Genomic DNA, 24,258 nt, shown 5'->3' with positions numbered 1-24,258 from the left:
CTCACCCTGTCACGTTGCATAGCTCGGCGGGGCTGGGCATGATGGCACGTGGCTGGGAGTTCCAGAGAGCGACTGGGAGGGGGCCAGAGGGTGGGGTGAGTCAGCAGGGGACTCTGGCATCTGAGTCAGCAACGGGATTCGGAAGGGAGTAGGGACCCTTGTCTTTGTGCAAAAGGTGAAACTGAGGCATGGCAAGTGGAAAGGGAGCCTTGCTTGCAGCCCCATAGATATGCAGCAAGAATGGAACCCAGGTGCCCTTCATCTGCCCCAGTGCCCTGAGGGAGGGCATCAGCACTTCCCCTGCACGTTCCCTGCAGCCAGAGATAAATGCCCATGGCATTGGCCCAGGGGGCACCTTGCCCTTTTCCAGAGGCCAGAAAGCAGGGAGTGGCTAGGGGCCTGGCCTCATGGGAAACCCCAGCCGGCTGTGCAGAGGCCTCTCCAGGAAGGAGGATTGCATGCCCTTCTCCTTTCCTGGGCTGCCTAGCTCCAGACCAGGTACCTAGAGACCTGTCCCAGCCTGGCTGAGAGGTGAAAGGAAGGAGCCTCTTCTTCCCCTGAGCAGTCACCGGCAAAACCTGGGGGCTGCCCTTTGGGTTCCTTTTGGCTCTGGCTATGCCAGCCTGCTTGGGTCAGTGAGAGCCTCTAGGCTAGATCCCCATCCCTGCAGAGTTCCACTCAGGTGGGCGGGCAAGATGAGAGCCTGGCTGGAGGGCTGTAGACAGACACCGCCCTTGGGGTGTGTGCCCCATCTCCAGCTGCATCTACTGTATGTGGGGAGGGGGACAGGCTGGTCTGTGACAGACCTTCCTCCTGTGAATGAGCAGGCCCCCTCCTCACGTCACTCTGCAGCAGGGGCTGGTAGGCTCCCAGAGGCCAGGCCTCCAAGGGAGTGAGGGTGGAGCACCTGCTTATTTTCCCAAACCACAGGTGCTCCCAGCTAATGGCATCTGCTGTTAACTCTGATAAGAAAACAACCTCTTCCCGGAATCAACTCTCACCGTGCCTCTCCCAAACCAGGGCCTGACTCCATATGGGATTTGAGACACAGGCCCCTTGACAGAAGCTTTGGGGCCAACCACAGACACTGCCAAACCAAAAAAAAAAAAAAAAAAAACCTGTTGCTGACGAGTTGATTTTGACTCATAAAAAAAAAATAGTGACCCAGTAATAGAGTAGAACTGATCCACAGGATTTCCAAGGAGCGCCTGGTGGATTCAAACTGCAGACTTTTTGGTTAGCAGCCGTAGCTCTTAACCACTACACCACCAGGGTTTCCATAACTGCTGAGGGGCCTGAAAATCTGCCCACTGGCCTGGCTAACGGTCCCAAAGATGCCTGGGGGCCTGAAGGGTTGGGACTTCCCCAAGGGGGCAGCTCACTTTACTCCAGCACTGAGGGTGGAAACAAGAAGGGCCATATCTGGGTGGGGGGTTCAGGAGAGGGGTGACATCATTTTCCAGTGGTGTGGCATCAGGGCCAGCAGAAGGGGAAGTGAGTTCTCGTCAAGCCCAAGGCAGGGCCACTCCACTGGGCCCCGGAAGGGCCCTCACCGCTGATTCAGCACCCGAGAGTTTTTCCCCAGCCCACTTTGTCCTGGGGACACACACACGCGCGCGCACACACACACACGCATGCACACCATTTCCTAGCTGTAGAACAGAGGCCAAGCTTAGGCAGAAAATATCCAGATAAGATTCTTTAGTAGGAGTAAGGAAGAGAAAAATAAATAAACCTCACATATTTAGGAAAGAAAACAATGCTGTTCTTGCCAGGCAGCCAGAGAGGGGGTGCCTGCTAGGACATACTACCCCCTGGGCCCCGGAGAAGGGATGAGCCAGGCTCAGGGTGGGACGTACCCCAAAACCCCAAACAAGTCCCCCTCCCCCACCAACCCTAGCCCCACATGGCATCTCAGCGGCCTGAGGACCAGACAGCTGATGCAGCTTCTCCAAGTCAGCCACCCCATCCCCACGGGCACGACAAGAGGCGAGGGAAGGGACCTCAGCCTGGGATCCTGGGAGCAGCAGGTCCCCCGGGAGTTTGGAGGTAGTGTCAGGCTCTGCCTTGGGGAACTGACAGCAAGGCCAGCCTAGGGCGGGCCTGAGATGGGAGCTGGAAGCCATCAGTGCACGCTCCCCCCCCACCCCCCCACCCCCCCCGGCCCAGTGCAGCAGGAGGGCTCTGGGTTTGGTGCTGTTTGAACCACAGGGGCTGGAGTGGAGTTTCCAGGTGGCCAAGTCCACTCCTCCAGGTGAGAAAACTGACCGGACAGGGATACCACTGGTTGCACCACTAGGAATGGCAGAGCTGGGCCAGGACCCATGTCCTGCCTCCCAGTCCATGTTCCTTGTTCTCAACAAATATGTGACACTTGTTCAGAGACGGGGTAAAGGATAGGGAGCAAGAAGGCAATTTGCGGAGATCCTCTAGACCCCAGATAGGCCTCTGCCCTGTTGGTCCCGCTTCCTGCGTCCTCCTCTAGCCTGGCTGTTGAAGAAGATCTTTGCAGCCTCAGAGTACTGGGGCCTTTTCCCGCTGAGGGGGATGGAGCTACATCCCAGAGAGGATCTAAAAGTCCTTGCTAAATGTCCCAGTGGGATGGGACATCAGAGGCGGCACTCCTGGGTGTCTGCCCCTGCCGTGAGTGGATCCTCCTCGCTTGGCTCCATGGTGGCCCCACAGGGCCTCTCAGACCTGTCCTCAGCCTCAGAAGGGAAGCAGGTTCTGAGGCAGGCCCTCACCGATTCCTTCACCTCAGCTTCCAGGCCCTTCATTCTGGCCTCGTACTCTGCCAGTGCCTCCTGCTGGAACTGTAATGGCAGCAAGGACCACCGCCTGGCTCAGGAGGGGTCAACTGCCCCTCTCCCTCCCCTGGACAGTGGAATAAGTAGATGTCCCTTCCAAGAGGTTGGGGTGGGGGTGATCAGGAACCTCTCAGGAGAGGGGCTACCAACAAAGCACAGAGATCTGCAAAGCTGCCTCATTCGGAAGGGCCTGGGACCCCATGGGAACCAGAGCCTGTAACCCACCCGTGAGGGATGAGGGCCCCAACCTCCTGGTTGGGGCCCCTTTGTACCTGGAGTCAGCAAGCTCTGCTGGGGGCCAATGTAGCAGTCCCTGTTACCTGCTTTTCCAACTCCCGGATCCGTTCCAGGCAGGCCGCCTGCATCTCCCTCAGCTTCTCCTGGTGCCTTTCCAGGGTCTCTGTCATCTGGGTGGGAGTGAAAGGCAGGGAGTCAGGGCAGCACCGATAGGCCGAGCATGATTGGAGTCACAGCTACCATACCAGCTAGCCAGTCATGAGACCCTGGCCAAATTTCTTAAGCTCTCTGAATAGATTATTTCCAATCTGTAAAATGAGGGTAATAATTCCTGTCTGACCAGGCTGTGAAGGATAAAATGAAACATTACATGTAAACACAATGCCTGGGACAAGGGCAGGGCTCAGCAGTTGGTAGCTCTGTCACTGTTCCAGCAGACTTGCTGTTACTGTATAATAATCCCCAGGGGAGCTTTAGGTCCATTCTCAGCAAGGTTTTCCTTTCTCCTCTGACTCCTTAGAGCCTCAGGAATGTCCCCCCAACCCCAGTCACCCAGCCACGCCAATCCTATCCCTTTGATGGCAAGCTGTTGTTGTTGTTGTTAGGTGCCGTCGAGTCGGTTCTGATTCATAGCAACCCCATGCACAACAGAACAAAACACTGCCCAGTCCTGAGCCATCCTCACAATCGTTGTTATGCTTGAGCTCATTGTTGCAGCCACTCTGTCAATCCACCTCGTTGAGGGTCTTCCTCTTTTCCGCTGACTCCGTACTCTGCCAAGCATGATGTCCTTCTCCAGGGACTGATCCCTTCTGACAACATGTCCAAAGTATGGAAGATGCAGTCTTGCCATCCTTGCCTCTAAGGAGCATTCTGGCCGCACTTCTTCCAAGACAGATTTGTTCATTCTTTTGGCAGTCCATGGTATATTCAATATTCTTCGCCAACACCACAATTCAAAGGCATCAACTCTTCTCCGGTCTTCCTTATTCATTGTCCAGCTTTCCCATGCATATGATGTGATTGAAAATACCATGGCTTGGGTCAGGCGCACCTTAGTCTTCAGGGTGACATCCTTGTTCTTGAACACTTTGAAGAGGTCCTTTGCAGCAGATTTACCCAATGCAATGCGTCTTTTGATTTCTTGACTGCTGCTTCCATGGCTGTTGATTGTGGATCCAAGTAAAATGAAATCCTTGACAACTTCAATCTTTTCTCCGTTTATCATGATGTTGCTCATTGGTCCAGTTGTGAAGATTTTTGTTTTCTTTATGGCGAGCTAGCCCATAGCATTTCCATCCAGGGCATCTGGCCAGCGACAGACCTCTTTAGGCTGGTACCTCAACCTCCACACACAGGCTAGAACCCTCAGATAGTCTAGGGGCTCCCCCTCCCCTGCACTGCCTCCTTCTCTCCCAAACTGCATGGGCAAGTCAGGCCAGTGCATCTCCTAAGTGTGAAGTAAGGGCCTGGGTTCACCCCACCCTTCCTAAGGAGTGTGTGTGCAAGCACAAGTGTGTCTGGGAAGGACAAACAGCCCCTACAAACCTGCCTGATGACCTGTACCACTTCCTGGATGTGGGAGCTGTTGATCTCTCTCTTCAACCTGTTGGGGTAATGGAGCTTCAGAAAGGGCAGGAGGCCCCTGGGGGGAGTGGGGTGAGATGGCGTCTCTTCAGAGTGTAGGCAAAATGGGAAATCTATCATAGAGGCAGAAACCAGCCAGGGGAGTAAGCATGGGGGCCCAAGGAGGACATAAGGGGCAATGGGAGCCTTGGGGGCCCTCTGAAGGAGTGGCTTCCTCACTTAAAACACACCGTCCTTCAAGATTTAGATGGAAAAGCACAGGTGGGAACCAGAACTGCCAGAGTGCGTAGCCTCCTATGCCCACATTCACCTCTCTTTGCATGCTTAATTTTTCCTCAGATGAGCCTCTCTGCTCAAATAGTGTTGGTATCTGTGTTTTGCCCAAGGAGGACATTCTCCTACCGTAGGTGGCAGAGGTGGGATCAGCATGGAAGGGCCAGGGAAGAGAGTCAGGATTCACTTGTGGGGTGGCCCCTTCCCACCTGGAGTGGATGTGTGCTCAGCACTGAACCTGGCCTTTGAGTCCTGGGCCTCCTCTCCAGGTGCTCACCTCTCCTGGGCCATCTTGTCTGTGGTGACCTTGATCATGGCCTGGATCCGCTCTAGCCTCTTGGCCTCCAGCTTTTTCTTCATCTCTCTGGAGTCACTGCAGAGACAGGCATCAGGGAGATGTTTTGTGGGGCCCGAATCCTTTCTGGGAGGTAAGAATGCAGCTTGGGAGGCAGGCAGTCATACTTCTCTGACGTTTCCTTGAGGGCCTTCAGCTCTGCAGCTTGTTTCTCTTGGGCGAGCTCTATCATCTTGGCAATTAGCTGAGAGGAGAGGGAGAAGGGGCTGAGCAAGGAGTCCTTTGCTGTGCCATGGGTGTGAGATTGGTTGGAGCTCTAATGGCCCCCGACCAACATGTTCCATGGCTTCCCATGCCTACCCCTGGTCTGGTTCCCTTCTCTATGATACATTTCCCATTTTGGTTGGGTTGTCTTCGAGGAAGGGAAGGGGGGATAGGGGCGGGGAATTGGCTCGCAGCCCAGCCCTGGCACCTCTGCCGTGTTCTGCTCCCTGCGCTTCAGGATGCATTCATATTGCTCCTCGCCCTGCTGCAGCAGCTCCAACTCCAACTTCTCCTTCAGCTCCCGCACCCGCGCGTCTGCGCCCTCCGGGCCCTCGCTGGGCACGGCCCTAGAGGCCTCCTCGCAGGGCAGGGTTCTGCGGAGGCCACACGGGAACAGGCCCTGAGCCCCCGGCCTCCCGCCACGTGAGGGACAGGCCCTGAGCCCCGGCTTCTCCGCAGCAGAGGTCAGGGCGCCGGCCGCGGAGTTACCTCTTCTTGCGGGAGCCCTTGCCTGGGTAGAGCTTGAGGCCGGCCCCGCCGCCGCAGCCGCCGCAGCCGCCCCCACTGCCCGGCGGCACGAGCCCGGCCAGCTGCGCAGCGCCCCGCTGCTGCAGCTCCTCCCAGCGCCGCGCGCCGCGCCGCTCCAGCTCCCGCAGCTCCTTCTCGTGCCGCCGCTGCAGCTTCACGACGCCCTTCAGCTCCCGCAGCTCCTCCAAACTGGCTGTCTGCGGCTCTATGGAGCAGGTGTGAGCGCGCCGCCGCCCCGGTAGCCTCTCCTTGCGCCCCACCGCCCTCAGGAGCCCCAGCCCCGCCCTAGGCCCATCCCCAAGACCCCTGGGCTCAGCAGGCCTTACCTGCGGCTTCTTTTTTCGAGGTCTCCTCCCTAGCCCCGGCCGCTGCAAGAGCCACAGGATGGGCTGACTGAGCTCCCCACCCCTTGGGGTCGAAGTATGGGCCCCTTGCACTGCACCTATCCAGCCCCGTGACTTCAGACACAGCCCTGCCCTCCCCTCCCAGGTGAAGGTCTTTTTTTTAAAGAGCCGCTGCCAGGCTGGAATGTGCCTGTGGGTGAAGACGAGGACGACGACGGAGGCCTCCCAGTGGGTGGGAGGACCTGAAGTACACACCTGCTGACCCGTTGCTTGTTGGAGCTGATGTCCCATTGACCTGGCCAGCAACTGAACTCCTGGGTGGGAAGGGATTCTGTGTAGGGAAAGCAGGTTAAGAAGGTGGCTCTAATGGCCATGCCTTTTCTCCCTGATCCCAGGACTCCACCCTTCCCCATCTTCCCACAGAAAGGGTAAAGATCCAGTGGTTCAGGCAACACAGACCTCAGGCAGACCTCCTCCCATGGCCTCCTTGAGCTTCACAGACTTCTTATCATGAGCACTGAAGAACTTGATGGGGTTGGTGAGGGCCACGGTAAGATCTGGGTGCACAGGGGCATTGTGGGCCAGGTATAGAGATGTACCTGGAAGCTTCCTCCTGGCCTCACCCCCTCTGTCCTGCCCCTCTCTGGAGGCTGGTTTGGGCTTGGAGCTATAGGGTCGCTATGAGTTGGAATCAACTCCAGGGCAACAGGTAAGGGAGCCAGCGTGGAGCTCCCAGCATGCCATGGGCCTCCTACCTGCCCAGGTGTCAGGGACATAGTCCTTCATCTCCAGGAAGACGAAGAGCGCGGGCATGGTAAGGGGCATATTACTCTCACTGTGCAGGCACAGGTGATGGTATCCTGGTGGACATGACAGGGTGGGGTGAGCCACAGCCCACTCCCACCCAGCACAGTGCACGGGCAGGGCGGCCCGGTACTCAAGACTTCTAAGTACTGGTTCTGCACCTTCCTGGCTGTGCAACCTTGAGCCGGTTATTTTACCTCTCTGAGATGGTTTGTCCATCTGTGAAATGAGGATAGTAATGCCTACCTCATGCGATTATTGTAGAATTAAGTGAGAATGTGTTATAAGCCCTTAGGGCATTTTAAGCATCTACTGAATGTCAGCTACTTGGGAAACTGCCTCAGCAGTTCTCAAAATTACAGACTTTCTTGTGAGGTGGGTCAGGTCCCACCCCTGTTTCCTAGAGAGGCACTGTTCCTGCCCCACCCCTTATGGCTGACAAGCTGAGGGGGTTAGGTGAGGTCTCAGGGTGTCCACCACCTGGACAGGCTCCTGATGCTGGCCTTGGTCTTGGACTCCCGGGAACAGTGAGGCAGGGCCCCTCTCCTTACCAGAGTTGAGTGCATTGATGGGGATGATGCGGTGTCCAAGAAACTTGTTGTTTTCCTCCATCACGGCCACCCTGAGGGAGGCCAGCTCAGGTATCATGATCTGGGGAAAGTTCAGGACAGGGTAGGCTGGGGAAGGGCGAGGGCAGCTGAGCTGCCCCCTCCCTGGCTCCAGAAGTCTAAGGGTCAGTATGAGAACATGGTAGGTGTTGCCAGTTCGGTGAGGACTGACAGAGGGCATACTCTAGGCCGCATACACAGACACCCTCACAGCTCATGCATGGCTGGTCCCCACAGGGAAGAAGGGCTGGATTTGCAACCCAGGGCTCAGGGAGCTCTGGTGCAGGCAGCCCTCGGCAGCTTTGCCAACAGGTGTCCAACGGGAGCAAACACCCTCATGATCCTATGGGCCCAGAGTCAACAATTCTACCTCTAACCCTAACCTGCATACGTGTGTGCGCACGCGCGCACACACACACACACACACACACACACACACAAAGCCGGCCCTGCAAGTAAATTCCTGTAAATTTGGTTTTCGTTTCCTTGAAACTCAGGAGGGGTGGGGGAGAAGGAGGCTGAAGGAACTCCCTTTATTTCTTCTTTTCTGTGAGTAGAGGTCAAGACCTAGGGATAGACTCCTGCCCCTGCCCTGCCCTGGCCCCCCACCTTTTCAAAGACAAAAGGCTCCTCTTTCCAGACAGGATTGATGGAGTTAGGACTGGGTGACAGCTTGGTACGATAGCGCCTCTTGGGATCCCCAGGAAGGCCGAACAGCTCCACTTCCACGTAGGTGCGCACACTGCGTTCAGACAGGAACTGCCCAGAGATCACCTGGGGGTGGAACCTATGGCAGTCAGCTCCCCAACCCAGGCTCTTCCCCAGGCTCAGGGTCTCTGGCCTCCTATAGCTGAAGCATCCACACTTGGGTACTGTGAGGAGTCCCAGAGGCGGTGTGGCTCAGGGGTTACAGCTAAGCGCTGGCATCCAGGGTGCTTCCAGCACTGAGGGCAGAGCTGCAGCCTTTCTGCTTCCCCCCTCAGGCAAGAAAGGGACAACACCCTCCCCCAGGGCCTGGGGCTCTGCCGCCCCACTCTGCCTACTCCTCCTCCCTTCCCCCACCCCAGCATCAACCCTTCCCCTTGGTTTCCATGGGGACAAAAAGGCAGCCTCCAGTGCTGAGGAGGAGGCAGTTTCCAAGGCAACCTGCTACTGCACGATCTGGCTGGGGCTGAAGTTTGCGGAATATCAGGGGAGGGGGCTGGGAGTGGAGGAGTGAGGCTCCCGCATTCTTCTCCGCAAGACCCCAGCCCTCCCAGCCACTGTTCAGCCCCTGGGTCTTGCCGTAATCGACAGGGTGGTGGCGACCACCACGTCGATGCGGTCCACCGAGAAGGGGTTGAACTGCTTGTCCGGCCGGCGCATGAACTCATGTTTGAGGAGGTAGCCGCTCTGCCCGTTGAACTCAAACAAGGCCATATTCTGCTGCATGGGCAGGTCTGGGGGGCCAAGGGCACAATGTGAGGAGACCCCGGCCTGGGGTCTGCAGCCAGCCTCTACTCCTGATGTTTCCCAGGCTTCCCTGTCTTATGAACGGGGAGGTTGGGTAAACAGTGAGAGCGAAGGTTTCCCATGTCCCAGCCTGGTGGGCCCACAACCTGGAGTCAGCCAAGAGCAACGCCATGACCAGACTGCAAGCTCGCAATGGGAGCTGAGGCAGGTATCGCAGACCCATGCCAGCACCTTGATGTCTTTGCATACATACTCACCTATGTACAGTCCCATAGGCATGAGCTGATGCATTTATACCCCAAAACACTCACACCTGAGTGTGCTCCCAGAGCCTTAAACATCAGGACACCCCAGTCTGTCTTAAAGACCTCCGCAGGGCTGGGGCGAAGGTGGGAGGAGGGAAGGGGCCAGGGAAGGGCTCTCAGGGGCCTACAGTGCCCTCACCCATCGTCTGGAAGTTGAGGGCGACCATCTGGCAACCGGAATTCCAGAACATCTGGGGCATGTAGTTGGAGGAGTCCACGCGGGTGCCCTTGGGGTAAATTCGGCTCATCTGGCGCTTGTTGTAGCTGCCTCTGAGTTTAGGAGCCTGGCCTCAGGCCGTCCTGGGAGCCCTGTCCCCAGCCTTCCCCAGCCCCCCACCCTAACCAGGAACCCTGGCTATGGAAGCCAAAAGGATACTCCACAAACTGCACTGAGGCCTTGGAGAGCAGGTCATACGCCTTGAGCTCGGTGAAGGAGGAAATGACATAACTGCGGTTCTTCTCTGCGTAGGGGAGGATAGCGGGGCGTCCACCCAGGCCCTCCCCTCCCTCAGCCCTGCTCTGTGCTTTGGGGCAGCTCCCTCCAGCCTAGGGATGCCTTCCACCCAACATTCCCACCAAGGCTTGAGGGTTTAGGGAGCCTGACCCGTAGGGGAAATGTATGAAAACTGTGTGAGTAACAGTGTGTGACCTGGGTGAAGAGCATTCGCAGTGGATATGTACAGGGGTGGGGTCTGTGCCATGGTCCTAGAGAATGAGGGGTGCGTGCTATGGTCCTGGAGAATGGGGGGGGTGCATGCCACAGTCCCAGAGAATGAGGGGTGCATGCTGTGGTCCCAGAGAATGAAGGGTATGTGCCACAGTCCCAGAGAATGAGGGGTGCATGCCATGGTCCTAGAGAATGAAGGGTGTGTGCCACAGTCCTAGAAAATGAGGGGTGCATGCCACAGTCCCAGAGAATGAGGGGTGCGTGCCACGGTCCCAGAGAATGAGGGGTGCGTGCCACGGTCCTAGAGAATGACGGGCGCGTGTCACTGTCCTAGAGAATGAGGGGTGCATGCCATGGTCCTAGAGAAGGAGGGGTGCGTGCACACAGTCCTAGAGAATGAGAGGTGTGGAAAATGTGCTGAGGATGTGCCCGGGGGTCAGGATGTACCCTGAGGTCAGGATATGCCTGGGGGTCAAGATGCGCCCAGAGGTCAGGCACATGCTGTGGACATGAACGGTGTGAACACGTGCTGTGATGTGCACAAGGAGTGAAGCATGCAAGCCATGGCTGAACCCTGGGGTGAGTGAGGGGTATACACCAAGTGTAGTAGTATACTCCGCAGGTGTGGGCAGATGGAGGTACACAGGCTGAAGTTGCAGAGATTAGAGGGCAGCCACAGAACCTGCAGGAGGCTGCAGGAGTCCCAGGCTAGCCTGGCTAAGGTGGCCTATCATGAAGGGCCTGCCTGTCACCGACACAATCCAGAGCATTCTTTTTGGTGCCAAGTTCCTCAGCACGGTGCTGGGAAACTGGGAGCCACTGCCACTTAAACAAGCCCTTTGCCTGACTCCTCTGCTGGGTATTTATAGACAGGACCCTGGGTCCAAGGAAGCGGGAGAGCCCTCCTTCCCCTTATCCCTGCTGGCCAGGCTGCTCCTGGTCTCAGGACACACTTGTCAACCTTCTGAGTCTACCTAATCTCCAGCTCCCCAGCACCACCACGACCGCCATGGACACCACACCATGCTAACTTACGGGAAGAGAACTCAAAGGAGATGAACTTGGTGGGCTGGATGTAATTGACGAGGCTGGACATCTCCTCGTAAGCTGTCACCTCCAGGCCTGCTGTGCCCTGGGGAGGAGGGTAGGAAGAGAACAGTGCAGAGCCCAGGAGCCCAGCCGCACACCCCCACCTCCCCACCCTCTACCCCAGAGGGCTCTGTATTAGAGGACGTGGAAGGGCCTCAGAACTATCCCCACACACCTCATCCGACTGCATCTTCTTTATCTCTTCTTCATCCAGGCTTCCGGACTCCTCCTCCTCTTCCTCTCCCACCTCTTCCTCTTCCAGCTCAGCCCCTTCCTCACCAGTCCACACTGCCACACACACCGCTCGGTCAGCTTTTGGAGCAGGGTGGGACTCCCACATCAAGTTAGCTCCCTGGCATGTCCCCTCCAGGCTCAGCCCTCCTCTTATTCCAGACCCCCACTTGCCTTCCTTTCAGGCTGACTCACCTGTGTCCTCACCCACCAGGACTTTGGGTGGGCAGCTGCCCTCAGCCTCCCCAGGCTCCTTGCTGAGGGATATTGGGCCAGAAAACTGGTTCTTCTTGTTCTTGATGAGGATTTTGCCCCGGAGGTCCTCGGGGCTGGGCAGGGGGGTACCTGGTTTTAGCTGTGGGTCGGGGGGGAGAGAAGGTCAGCACCACCCCCTCACCTCCAAGGTGTAGCCTGAACTCCTCCATGTTAAGCCGTGCTCCACTGGCCACAGTCTACTTGTCTACCCTCGTCACTCATCACTCCCCCCTCGTATGTTAAGCTCCTGCCTAACTGAACTTAACCCAGTGTCTCAAGAAACGGATGTTCTCTCTCACCTACAGACACTTTTCCATCTGTCCAGAATACCTTTCCCCACGCTCACCTAAATGAATTCAATTTACCCTTCAGGTTTCAGTTTGGCCATCGCTTCCTCCAGAAAGCCTTCCCTGAGCCCCTAAAACCAGGTTAGGACTTCCCAAGTGCTCCCATAGCAATCACTATGCTGTAACGGCTTGGTTTCTTGTCTGTCTTCCCACTAGAGGGCAAGCAACCTGAGGGTAGGGACTGTGTCACTAATGTGCCTTCAAAGCCCAGCACAGTACCTGATACATGGCAGATGACAGGATCACAGCCCTCCACCCTCCCAAAGGAAGCCCAGCATGCTCTGGGCACATCCTCCTCTATAACCTGGTACCCACACTGCCCCAGGTTCTCAGGCCCAGATGCCCCACAAAGAAGTCCTCTTCACTCACCGGGAACTTTTCCAGGGGCTCGGTGAGCAGCATATCCCCAAACATCGTCCGGCAGTACTCAGCCATCTTAGCCTGCTGGCGGGGTCTGCAGAGAGTAGGGGGTGGGGTTCAGCAGCTCAGCCCCAACACTTGTCCATTCTTTGTGCCCTCAATGACCTAGATCAGGAGGACATCGAGGCAGGGACACAGGCCAGAGGTCCCAAGGGGTTCCAAGGAGATTATGTTGAGACCTGGGAGAGAGCTGGAAGGGATGACCAAAGGGTGGGAACAGTTGGGGAGAGGACAGATACAGACAGGAGGCTGGGGACAGAGTGGAGAACAAGGCTGAATGGGTCTGAATACATACGAGTCCACATGGTTTTCAAATGACAGGATGACAGGATAAGGGGAGGTCTTAAAGGCACTTTCTGCAATAGCTTCAATAGCTTCCTGGAGGAGAAGGTGACTCCATGGAGATGAGGTCAGTGCTCCTGGCTTCCCTTCCCCATGATACCTTCCTCTACTCCTCAGCTTTAACACACACATGTGACTGGATGGCCACTGTTGGCCCGCAACCCCTCTGGTCCCTCTCTAGTCCCCAGACTAGTTCAAAACCTTCCAGTCATTCCTCTCCTCTACCCGCTCTCTGCTACCCCAAAAAACTTCTGGCCCAGGGCCCTTCCCAGTGCCATCCCCACCAGCCCCTTCTACACCCCAAGTCTCACCTTGAAGAATATGTCTGTGGTCATGGTGAAGCCATGGGTGATAATGGGTTCCTCATCTGGGGGCTTCCCCTTCCAGCAGTCTAGCTCCACACAGCGGCAGCCAGACAGCAGCACCTGGCGGTACATCTCAGCCGAGGAAAGGCCTGAGAACTGGCTGCCTGAGCCAGGGGAAGGAGCAGTGGCATCACTCAAGGGCAGACCCAATTTCCCCTACCCAACTCCATCCCAGTCTATCCTGTTAGCAGGGTCAGCAGCATGTAGGCAACCCCTGCTGAGGATTCAGGAAATAGGAGCAGCCCCCACAAAAGGAGAGATCAGCAATGAGGTTGCCAGGGCCTACCTGTCAGGTATGTGTTGTGTGAGGAGTTGATGAAGTAATGATTGAGTGGCTGTGTCATGTCTTGGTAAAGCAGCAGCTTGTCCTGGGCCAGCACGCTGTTCTCTGGCCCAGAGAGAAACCAGACCATGCCCTCAGGTGACAGCTGACCTGGAAAACGGGGTATATGTCAGGCTGTGGCCCTGCTGTCGGGGCAGGGCAGGACTGTGGTGGGTGAGGTGCTCCCTTAGTCCTTACCCCTCTGCACATTGATGCCACTGGGCTCATACTTGTCAATGAGGCCCTGCACCTGGTCAGGCTGTGCTGGTGGGAACAGCAGGGAGTTGAGCCGTGGGTCCCGCTGTTTCTGGTTGATGAATTTGGTCAGGTGTTCCTTGGTCATGTACGGTTTGGCCTTGGCATGGCTGCAGACCAGAGGGAAGAGCACAGGTCTGTGTTCACTGGGCCTAGGGGCTCAATGCCCTTCCCCAGTGCAGCTTCCTGGTTCCCAGCACAGCAGATGGGAGGAAAAGATTGCTAGCCACCACCCCTTCCCCATGCCAATCCCAGCCCAAGAAGCTCACTAGGAAGTGAAGATCTCATCTATTTCTGGCCGAGGGCAGAGGCTCATGAGGAAACTCTTATAGACAGATTCTGGGAAGTCTTCAGGATTAATGGCGTCATTCTGGGGAACAAAAAGTTATGATCCTTGCCTTTGTCTCTTCTGAGCTAAAAACCACAAACTAGGCTGAGCCCTAGGTGAGGGGGCCTGGTTAGAGGGAGGGCTCAGGGCAGACAGAGGAACATCAAGGACACCCATGAGTACCCACTTTTGAAAGCACTGATTGCTGAGCAAAGAGCGTGCTTGGCTGGTTTGTTTTGCCTCTGAATTTGGACAATAGCTAATCTTTGGCTGGGGGCAGGAATGAAACTAAGAATGACCAGAACAAGGAGACAGGGTTGTCGAAATTAAGAGGTGCTGCTTGCCAGGGTGGTGGCTTTTTTTTTTTTTTAAGTGGTGAACAAATTATCAGAAAGAAGCTATTTGAATGTAAGCATTTACACACCTCACAACAGAGCCCCAAAATACATGAAGCAAAAACTTACAGAATTGAAGGGAGAGATAGACAATTTGACAATAATAGTTGAAGACTTCAATACCCCACTTTCAGTAATGGATAGACCAACTCGGCAGAAAATAACAAGGAAGCAGAGGACTTGAACAACACTATAAACTAACTAGACCTAACAGACATCCATGGAACACCCCATGTAACGACAGCAGAATACACGTTCTTCTCAAGGGCTCATGGAACATTCTCCAAGATAGACCATATGTGAGGCCACAAAACAAATCTCAATAAATTTAAATGACTGAAATAATACAAAATATGTTCTCTGTCCATGATGGAATGAAATTAGAAATCAATACTAGAAGGAAATTTGAGAAATTCATGATTATGTGGAAATTGAATAATAGGTCAAAGAAGAAATCACAAGGGAAATTAGAAAATATTTTGAAATGAATGGCAATTCATTTTATTGAAATGAATGACAAGCACAGCATGCCAAAACTTATGGAATGCAGCTAAAGCAGTACTTAGAGGGAAATTTATAGCTGTGAATGCCTATATTAAAAAAGAAGATCTTGAACTGATAACCTAATCTTCTACCTTAAGAAACTGAAAAAAGAAAAGCAAACTAAACCCAAAGCAAGCAGAAGGAAAAAAATAATAAAGACTAGAGCAGAAGTCTATTCCCATCTCATCCCAGTGCCGTCGAGTTGATTCTGACTCATAGCAGAAATAAGACCCAACAATTCCATCCCTAGGTATAAACCCAAGAGAAATGAAAACATGTCTACACGAATATATATAAGATCATTATTTATAAAAGCCAAAAAGTGGAGACAACACGAAAGTCCATCAACTGATGAATAAATAAAATGTGGTATATCCATACAAAGGAGTATTATTTGGCAATACAAAGGAATGAAGTACTGGTAGATGCTACAACATAAATGAACCTTGAAAACATTATGCTAAGTGAAAGAAGTCAGACACAAAAGACCATATATGTATGATTCTATGTACAAGAAATGTCCAGAATAGATAAGTCTATAGAAATACAAACAAAATAGATTAGTAGCATTCGGGGATATTGTGCCAGAAAAACTTGGCTCTAAGCAAGAGAGTCTGAGTGCGTTTCCCTAAGCCTCTCCCTTCCTCTGGAGCTACAGCTCCAAGCAAAGATGGGCCGGTGACCTCAACTGGGACTCAAGGAGAGCTGGTAAACCTTAGCCAAGCTGGGAGCCCAGGGGGCAGGAGAAGAGGAGGGCGAGTGTGTACTGGCAGTGCCAGCTGTAGGGGCCTCCATTCCCACCCTCTCCCTCCCTCCATTCTTAGATCTCCAACAACTGACTCCACACCAAAGTGTCATCAGCTCCACAGAGCTGTGACTGTGGGGGAAGACTTCCTTCTGGGACCCGTGTGAACTGGCAATCAGTGGGGTCTTAGTTTTATTTATCATCTTCCAAATTCTTACCCAGAGAAAATATTCCGTGGGGAGCAGGTTGTGCCTACACAAGCCGCTGGCCAAGCGGGGAGATGGGCCTGAGACCCACTCTACCAGGCAAGCCTGGACCCTGGCTCAAGGCCACATTTGCCCAGAGGCACCTTTTGGGGTAACCCTGCGCACAACTTGTTAACAAGTAGTTAAAAATTAACTACTTAATTAAAAAGAAGGGAAAAACTGTTTTCACTTGCTAAGCTGGCAGCTTCCACCCTAGGTTCTACTCCTTTTCCCTTACTCGTTGCTGTACAGTCAATTCTGACTCATTGCAACCCCATGTGTTACAGAGTAGAACTGCTCTATAGAGTTTTCTTGGCTATAATCTTAATGGAAAGGAGCCCTGGTGGCAGAACAGTTAAGCACTTAGCTGCTAACTGAAAGGTCCTCAGTTTGAACCCACCCAGCAGCTCCATGGGAGAAAGACCTGATGACCTGCTTCCGTAAAGACTACAGCCTAGAAAACTCTATGGGGCAGTTCCACTCTGTTACATGGGGACACTATGTGTTGGAATGAACTCCACAGCACCCAACAACAACAGTCTTAACAGAAGCACGTCTCCAGGCCTTTCTTTCGTGGTACCACTGGATTAGAACCACTCCACCGCATCCCGCAACAACAATCTTTAAAGAGAAGCAGGTCACCAGGCCTTTCTTTCATGGTGGGTACGACTGGATTAGAACTGCCAACACAGTCCTGAGCATAAGCCGTTTGCACCACTCAGGGACATCCTCCCCTCTTGGACCCTGTAGACCCAGTCCCTTCTTACAGCATTTTTCAGATCCCTGCAGACTGCCACCTGTCCCTTCAGAGCCTTATCTCACTCCTCCCGGCAAAAAACATACACTCTCCATTCCTGAAGCTACTGCTTGCCCTGATCACATTCCACCAACCCCAGCCTCTGCCGCCCAGCAGGGAGTGGTGCAGACCAACCTGCTCTGAACCTGGCATCTCACCTCCCTCCCTTGCTCTGGCTCCAGCTCTGTGCCTAGTGTCAGTAACCAGCGACTTTAGCGCTAATTGACTTTTGGGACTGTTGACTAGGACTGTGGTGTCATTTTTGCCGTCCACAAGTCGCTCTCTCTCCAGAGCCAGCTCAGGAGGGAATGAACTTCTCACCTTGCCTTTGGCGAGATGGCAGGCACTGAGGGCCGCTTCCACCCGCTTCCGATCAGCAGGAAACAGCTGGAAAAAACTGAAGAAGCAGAGAAAGGCACCAGACAGAGGCAGGGGTCAGGCCTGGAGAAAGACAGGTTTGGGGAACTGGGTGGAGGTGTGGGGGGAAGTTGGAAGGCTCACTTCTTCACAGGAATCTTCCCTTCAGAGTTGAGCTGCATCTGGAGCTTCACCAGGCTGGTAGGGCAGAAAGCAGCCTGTCAAGGCCCTGGGACTGGCATGCTTAGCCCCGAGGGGAGAGGCCAGGCAGGCAGGCACTTACATCTTGTCCAGGAAGGCGCTGCGGGGCGCGTTGGTCGTCAGCGGGTGCTTGACCAGGGCCAGGACATCCTCAGCCCAGTCCTGAGGGGCCACAGAGCACAGTGGTCAGGCCCCTGACCACACAGGTGCCCCTCCACCCCCTGCAGCCCAGGCCTATATCCCAGGTGTCAAGGCCTAGGCCACATGCTCCCAGGTACCTTGCCCACATTCTCCTTGTAGGAGACGAAGTTGTGGAAGGTGAGGTCCACCATGTCAGGGCCAGACACCACAGTGAGTGTCTTCAGCAGGAAGCTGTTGTCAGGAAAGTCCATGTTGAAGACATCCCGGAGCTTCTGGCTCTGCAGAAAGTGGCCAACACAGTTAGGATGGGGGTGCTCTGCCCTCCTGTCCCAACTTAGCTTCCCCTTTCCTTCCACTCCAGCACCTTAGCTATGTCCCACAAGGGCAGAAGCCCATCCCTAGCTTGGGACCCACAGGCCTCAGCATCTTCCTATCCCTGATTCCAGGGCTGGGCTAAGAAGGGAGAGGCCCACAGAAGAGATTAACCAAGGCAGTGGGGACTGGGAGTCCTGCATATGTTGTCTGCCAGTTTTTGTTTGAAGGTGGACTCAGCTCCCAGTCTCAGGGAACCCTGCTTCGCACCAATCTCTTCCTCCAATTTTCCTACCAACATCAGGCAAATATAGGCAAACCAGTCAGGAGTGGGGGATGTGAGCAGGACCAGTCACACTCTGCAGTGCTCTAAGGGAAGGGCCTGGGCCCTTCTCCTACAGTCTCAACATCTCAGCTCACCAGGCCCTAGTTCTGAAGCTCAGAGCTCACCAGGCAAGCCCAGGAGTGGCCACACCCCTTCCTTGGCTCAGGCCTGGGTCCTTGCTCCCCAGCCCAAGAGCCCTTCCAGCTGCTCCAGAGATCAGGTGTTCCCCCCTCTGCAGGGACTCCTGCCCTTGCCCCACGATGCTGGTAAAGGGGTGTGGAGCCACCCTGAGTCTTGGCTGCTACTGGGCCTACCTACCTTGGGTATCTTGGCAAACTTCCCAAAGCGGGTATCCCGGATGCTGGTGATATCCAGAAACTCCATTTCCTGGACAGCGTCCCCAGTGGAGCAAAGAAGGGGTGTGGAGCAGAAAGGTCGGGTCAAGAGAGAAGAACAGCAGGAAGGGCTTTCATGCACCCTCAAAACTGCCCTGTCCGGATGTCAAGACAGAACAGGGCTTCCAAGACCCCAACCCTTCCTCCCCACCAATCAGGTTCTCCCTACTCATGGCAACCCTCTTCCCCTTCTCTCTCTCCATTCCTTCCCTGGCCACTGGAGTTACTGGGGCCATGACCTGCAGTGTCTCCTCTACCATCCTGAACTCTCCCCAGGCTTGCCTTCCTTTCCTTCTGCCTGGCTGCGGAGGCCTTTCTCTGATCTCTCAGCGCCCTCAAGTTTACCCAAAACAATAGCAGAGAATCAGCCTTCGGCAGCAACCCTCTCTCTCTCTCCAGGTGATGCTGAGACTGGAGCATCTGGGCCCCAGGCAGCCATGGGTTGGAGTGACTGCGGTCTCCCTCCCAGCCATGGGGCCTAAAGTTGGAGCAAACAGCCCCTGCCCACAGGAGAGCCCCAGAGCCACCCTTCTAGGTCATTCTATACTCCCCACCATCCACATTTCCACCCCACACAGTCTAGATGCTGCCTTGACTCAGTGGATAAAGAGTGTCCAGAGACCAGGTCCTGGTAGGTAGGGCTGCCTCACCTTACTCTGATATGTCCAGTATAAGTAATAACCCTTGGGATCCACTCGGAGGATAACCGGGGAGGCTATTGTAGTTTCCTGCAGAAAGAAGGAGTCAGCTCTCTGCTCTGAGACCTCAGGCCAAGTTTTCCTGGACCAGGCTGAGTCAGGCAGTATTTTCAGGGCTCACCATCCCACTAGGAGGTGCCCGTTCTGGAATCTGAAGGTATTTCACATTGTCCTCCAGAGCTAAGGGCTGGGCATGAGCTTCGAAAGTTCCGAACCAGAAGTGGGCAGGGGTAGAGGATTCAAGACAGCATTTCTGGAAGAGAAGAGGTTTCCCCTCCAAACTCAAATAAAGATTTCCCTCTAGGCCCCAAATAGCATCTTGGCCCCCACCTCAGCCTGTTTTCAAGGGCCACTGCTTGGCCAAAGGAGTAGAATGTCTCTCTCTAAGACCCCCTGCTACCACCCAGGAGAGCTCAACACAAGAGAGCCAGGATCCCAGACTTCTGCACCTGCATCCAAGGCCCAGCACCATCCAGCCGCAACCTAACTTCCTGGGTGCCCATCCTCTCCTCCGTGAATTCCCCTCACCTCATTCATGCACACGCCCTTTGGGTGTCCTACAGACCCCAGGTGCATTCTCACCCCAAGCCTAAGTGCCCAACCCTCCCTTGCCTGAAACACCCTTCAAAGACCAATCCAAGCCTCGCCTCATCTGAAAAACCTTCCCTGCAATGTGCTGTAACAATCAGGGTGGGGCCTGACTCACAGACCCTAGAAGCCCATCTGGGAACTCCCCAGGGGCCCATGGACTCCAGAGTAACAAGTCTGTGCTGGACCGTGAGTTTGGTGCTCCATGTCTGCTGGATGAGATAATGAATAAATGAATGAACTCTCCTACATTCCTGTACCACTCACGAAGCACATATGCTGCCTTTTATTTTAATGGTCTTGTAGGTACCAATATCAAGATATTAAAATTGAATTTTCCTCCAAGGCAACAAGGTATAATCATAGGTGCACAGCAAACCAGACCAAATGCAGAAGTGACGTAGGACATGGCCAGAAACAGGTCCTCAATGAGAGTATGGAGGGAAGAGAACATTCTAGGAGGAGGAGCCTAATTTTGGAAAAAGCTGTGTTGTGAGCTCCAAACCCTGCCTTTCCAAGGGAGGGTTAGAGTCCCTGACGTCTCACCTCGAGCCTAGTAAGAGGTTTCAACTGTACTTAGAGAGCTTGTGTGACCTCTGCAGTTGTAGGGTGAAGCAGGCTGGAGTTTGACTCCTGCCCACGAAACAGAGTGGGTGGCCAACAGGCTAACTCTGTTTGAGGCGGAGCCAGAGAGGAACTAGCATGTCACATGAGCTTGCAGCTCACAATGTGTTGGGGCAACAGATGCATGAATATTTGCTGGGGACCAGAGTGGGCCCAAGGGAGAGAGAGGTGGTTTGGGCTCCTAGAGGGGAAAGGGTTCAAAGCCACAGGAAGCTAAAGAAGTAGTTGCAAGTGATCACTTTAGATAACTTGTCAAGACCTCAGGTAAGTTATTCCTAGCTCAGCAGGGGGAGGGTCTTCAAAAACATCCACCAGATTAAAAACAAGCTATAACCTCTACCAGGCTCAGAGAACATGAGCCAGTTACAGATCCCTTCTAAAAGGTCAAAAGCCCATCTGAAACCATTCCTAGAGGATGTTATTCTAAACTAAAGTTGGAGTTTTCATTATAACTAGTCTCTGAAATAAGACTGGGTTTCGTGACAAAAAGTGACCATACCCAACCCAACTGTCCATTATCCAAGAGTAAATGGAACAACTTGTAGCTTGTTGAGTTTTCTTCCAGGGGCAGGAGGACAGCTTCTCCTACCAAATACATTTTAAAGGGGCAGTGGAAAACAAGATAAACCTGGGGCTTGATTACATCCTGTGCATTGCGCTTATTCGACATGGCGCTACATACCATGTCATCTGCTAATGCTAACTGGGCTGAAGACACAAGCTGAACCCTTTCTCACAGGTGCATGTCCCCAGTAACTAGGTGTGGGAGATGCTGCTTATGGATGTCAGAATCTAGGGGACGTGTAGAGCCCTGCCTGGGGGAGGCCAGGATACACGCAGGTACACAGGTGCTGCTGGCTTAGGGAAAAGTCCACGTAGCTGGTCCCACCTCCAACAACACTCTGCCCAGTTGAGCTACACACACCGCCCAGAGGAACTGAGAGGGACTACTTCACTTTTCATTCTGAGCCACTTCCTTCCCTCTACCCGTTCCTGGGACAGGCCGTCGCCATGCTCCCACCACGCCAACTCAACCGCACCACTCCCAGGGACACAGGAAGCGTCCCACCACAGGGTCCTTCCCCATAGTCATGGCAACCAGATTCCTAGCCTAGCCCAGTCTTGAAAGGCCTGGAGCGCCAGCCTTCCTTAACTCACTGACCCAGAGTCCCCTTATCCCATCCTACAAGATGGAGAAGCCAGCCCTAAGGGCCCCTTTGCCCTCCCCCATGGAGATTTCATTTTCTCTTCCTGGGACCAGCCCAGTGCTCTGGACCCCAAATACAGCCAGCCCAGCAGTTGCCCCATCCCCATAGGAAAGTCCCCATATTGTTCTCCTTGCCCACCCAAGAGAACCCCCAACCTACAGCAGTATTTTCAGGGTCCCAAAGGACGAGTGGCTGAGAAAAAGCCCCACCTTGCCAAGGAGTGGACATGGTGGAGAGAGAGAGCAGGACCAAACAATGCCTTCCCTCTGTTCCTGCAGGCAAGCGGCCAGCGCCAGGCTGAACCCAGCAAGGGGAAGCAGAAGTCCATCTGCTCCTTGCCTGGCCAGGGAGCAGAGGCCTCCAGTTTTCACTTGTGGCCCAGGGGACCTTTTGTTGCTGCCTCCACAGCAGCTCAGGGCAGAGTGTGACCTCCCTGGAGCAGGGCCAGTGCGAGTGGGGAAGGGAAAGACTCTAGTCTGGGACCCTTCTCTGCCACGGTAACAGCGGGGTGTCTGTGCTGGCAGTGGGGGCTGGGCTCCCCTCTGCCTCTGGCCCTGCCTCAGCTCTGAGACACGCTTTCCTCCCACTGATGCTGAGATCCAGAGCAATAACCCCTGCTCTTCTTGGGGGCTTTGGAGGGAGACAGACCCAGACCCAAAGAAACTACCTCCCATGAACCACCTGGGTGGCCCACCTCCTTCTCAGACCCAGACGGAGAGCCATAGCCGCGAAGTCCCAGAGCCACAGCCCCGCAGCTCAGGGCTGGGCACTCAGGCACAAGCCCTCACCCCCAAGCTTGTTTATCCAGTCAGCCGTGTGAGTGCCTGGCCAACCCACACAGGCGCCAGCATCCTGGCAGACATAAACCAATCCCCCCCGCCCTAGTAAAGCCCCCACTGCAGCCCAGTCCCCGCCACCCCGGTGCCCCTGCAGCCCGAGGGCCCTGCCCCACTCACATCATCCCATTTGATGAAGCGCTCGCCTTGGCTCAGATAGGTCTTCACCTCGGGGGGCAGCAGGACAGGGTTGAGCAGAGACATAGCGCCAAGTGTCCCTCTTTGGAGAGGCTAGACAGGCACAGGAGGCTAGGAGGAGGGAAGGAAGGAGTGCGGACTGGAGCTGGTCCGGAAGTCTGGGTGCTCTTATAGTCTGCAGGGTGGCGTGGCTGGGTGCAGGGCTGAGGTCTTCGGCCAAGAGCCCATCTGCCTTGTAAATTTGCCTCCTCCCGCCCTGGCTACAGTGGGGGCTGTGGTCGCTGCTCCTGCCCAGGGAGGCCTGGCTTCCCTCCTGGAAGCCCCCGCCCTCACCCCCTGCTTCTGTACTTCCTGCTCAGGGCTTCCTTCTCTGTGCTGCACAGAGCGGAGACATGGGTCTTGAGGCCTGGTCGTCTCAGACCTGGGCTTCTCAGTTCCAGGGATAGGCCCTGTTGGATGCAGGGGGAGGGGGCAGTGGAGAAGGAACAATATGGGAACCAACCAGGAAGACTGTTGCCCAGGCCTGGGCTGAGGGAAGGGTGCAAGGAGCCCACCAGGCTAAGAGGCGGGTCTGTCTAGAGGGTATGAGGGACTAGGACCACCCTGGAGGTAGGAGTTGAGGGTAGGGACAGGGCCCAGCTGGGGCTGAGTGTTTTGAATAAGCAAAGCTTGCTGGACACCCAGCTCCTCTTTCTCAATGCTTCCTCCGCATGAAAATGAGGTGCAAGTGAAGCAATCACCCTCGCTCCTCACCTGCCACATGTGACTCCCTCCTCTTGGCCTTCTGGGCCTGGTCTAGGCCTGGGACCTCCACTGACCAGCCACCATTCCAGGCACAGCACTACTGGGAGCAACCCCTTGCCACCCAGCCCCACTGGGCTCTCCTCCCAGGCCCGCTCCCTCTGCTCTGTACCAAGGGGTCTGGGGTGAGAACACTTGGGGCAGGATGGCTGCTCCAGAGAGGCCTCTGCTTAGGGTAGATGGCCCTAACACTGCCCTGGTCCCAGCCCTGCTCAGTCCCAGCCCACTTCCGCTTGCCTAACCTGCTCCTCTTATCACACTTCTTAACCCAGCTGGGGAGGCAGGACTTCCTTCCCCTCTCAGGGCCTGGCTTTCTGCCCCATGTCCCACCTTGGGCCTCTTTCCCACCCCTTGCTGTGTGAGCATCACCCAGGGCCTAGAACTGCCTCTGCTGGTCAGTCTGGGCCAGGGGAGGAGAATGGGGGCGGAGAGGATCACACTCAGTAAACCAGCCAGTGGTGCTGCAGCTAAGGGGACTCCTAGCACAAAACTAACCCAAGGAAGCAACCCAAGACAAGGAGGGTAGAGCCTACAGCAAGGCCTGAACTTCAGGGACCCCACTCAGGAACTCCCCCAGGTGCCTAGAACCCCTGCCCTCAGGACTCAACCCCTTCCCTCCCCTTGGCCCCTCCCCATCTCTATTCTTTGCCTTCCTCCAGCCTTGGTAGGCCCTGTAGTTCAGGCTCCTCCAGAGATCATGTTCCCTCTGTCTGTTGAAATGGATTTTGCAAGGGAAATCCCTGCCCCTTCCCAAATCCCCACACCTGTCACCTGCCCTTGCTGCC

The 24,258-nt window shown here is 55.0% G+C and overlaps 1 protein-coding gene across 10 annotated transcripts; it reads right to left on the bottom strand.

Annotated features, from left to right (window-relative positions):
- Positions 1-1,158: 1,158 nt before the first annotated feature.
- On the bottom strand, positions 1,159-23,671 carry PLCB2 (phospholipase C beta 2). 10 transcript variants are annotated; one of them, XM_064292195.1, is made up of 33 exons: positions 23,426-23,671; positions 22,655-22,783; positions 19,231-19,308; positions 18,504-18,572; positions 17,686-17,826; positions 17,490-17,569; positions 17,351-17,404; positions 17,171-17,246; positions 14,067-14,167; positions 13,741-13,907; positions 13,507-13,653; positions 13,167-13,324; positions 12,809-12,891; positions 12,463-12,547; positions 11,687-11,846; positions 11,436-11,548; positions 11,207-11,303; positions 9,881-9,965; positions 9,644-9,768; positions 9,032-9,186; positions 8,357-8,521; positions 7,691-7,790; positions 7,091-7,195; positions 6,795-6,892; positions 6,591-6,666; positions 6,318-6,359; positions 5,953-6,196; positions 5,672-5,837; positions 5,367-5,443; positions 5,182-5,277; positions 4,593-4,650; positions 3,128-3,214; positions 1,161-2,813 (listed from the first exon to the last, which is right to left on the bottom strand). In XM_064292195.1, exons 2-33 carry the CDS (start codon positions 22,736-22,738, stop codon positions 2,610-2,612), a joined length of 3,576 nt encoding a protein of 1,191 aa, XP_064148265.1. In that variant the 5' UTR covers positions 22,739-22,783; positions 23,426-23,671; the 3' UTR covers positions 1,161-2,609. The 10 variants fall into 10 exon arrangements, 9 of the variants coding, with proteins under 9 accessions (XP_064148267.1, XP_064148269.1, XP_064148265.1 ...); XM_064292194.1 differs by lacking the exon at positions 23,426-23,671 and having other exon boundaries at positions 22,655-22,998; XM_064292198.1 differs by lacking the exon at positions 23,426-23,671 and having other exon boundaries at positions 2,722-2,813; positions 3,080-3,214; positions 22,655-22,999.
- Positions 23,672-24,258: the final 587 nt, after the last annotated feature.

Source organism: Loxodonta africana, chromosome 10, assembly GCF_030014295.1.
Source record: "Loxodonta africana isolate mLoxAfr1 chromosome 10, mLoxAfr1.hap2, whole genome shotgun sequence".
Taxonomy (NCBI): domain Eukaryota; kingdom Metazoa; phylum Chordata; class Mammalia; order Proboscidea; family Elephantidae; genus Loxodonta; species Loxodonta africana.
This window is presented reverse-complemented; position numbering and strand designations above follow the sequence as displayed.

Coding starts and splice junctions, on each gene's coding strand:
- PLCB2 (XM_064292195.1), bottom strand. CDS start 22,738: ATGTCTCTGCTCAACCCTGTCCTGCTGCCCCCCGAGGTGAAGACCTAT. Junction 17,570..17,685: donor ACAAGGAGAATGTGGGCAAG/GTACCTGGGAGC, acceptor GTGGCCCCTCAG/GACTGGGCTGAGGATGTCCT. Junction 11,549..11,686: donor CCTGGTGGGTGAGGACACAG/GTGAGTCAGCCT, acceptor TGTGTGTGGCAG/TGTGGACTGGTGAGGAAGGG.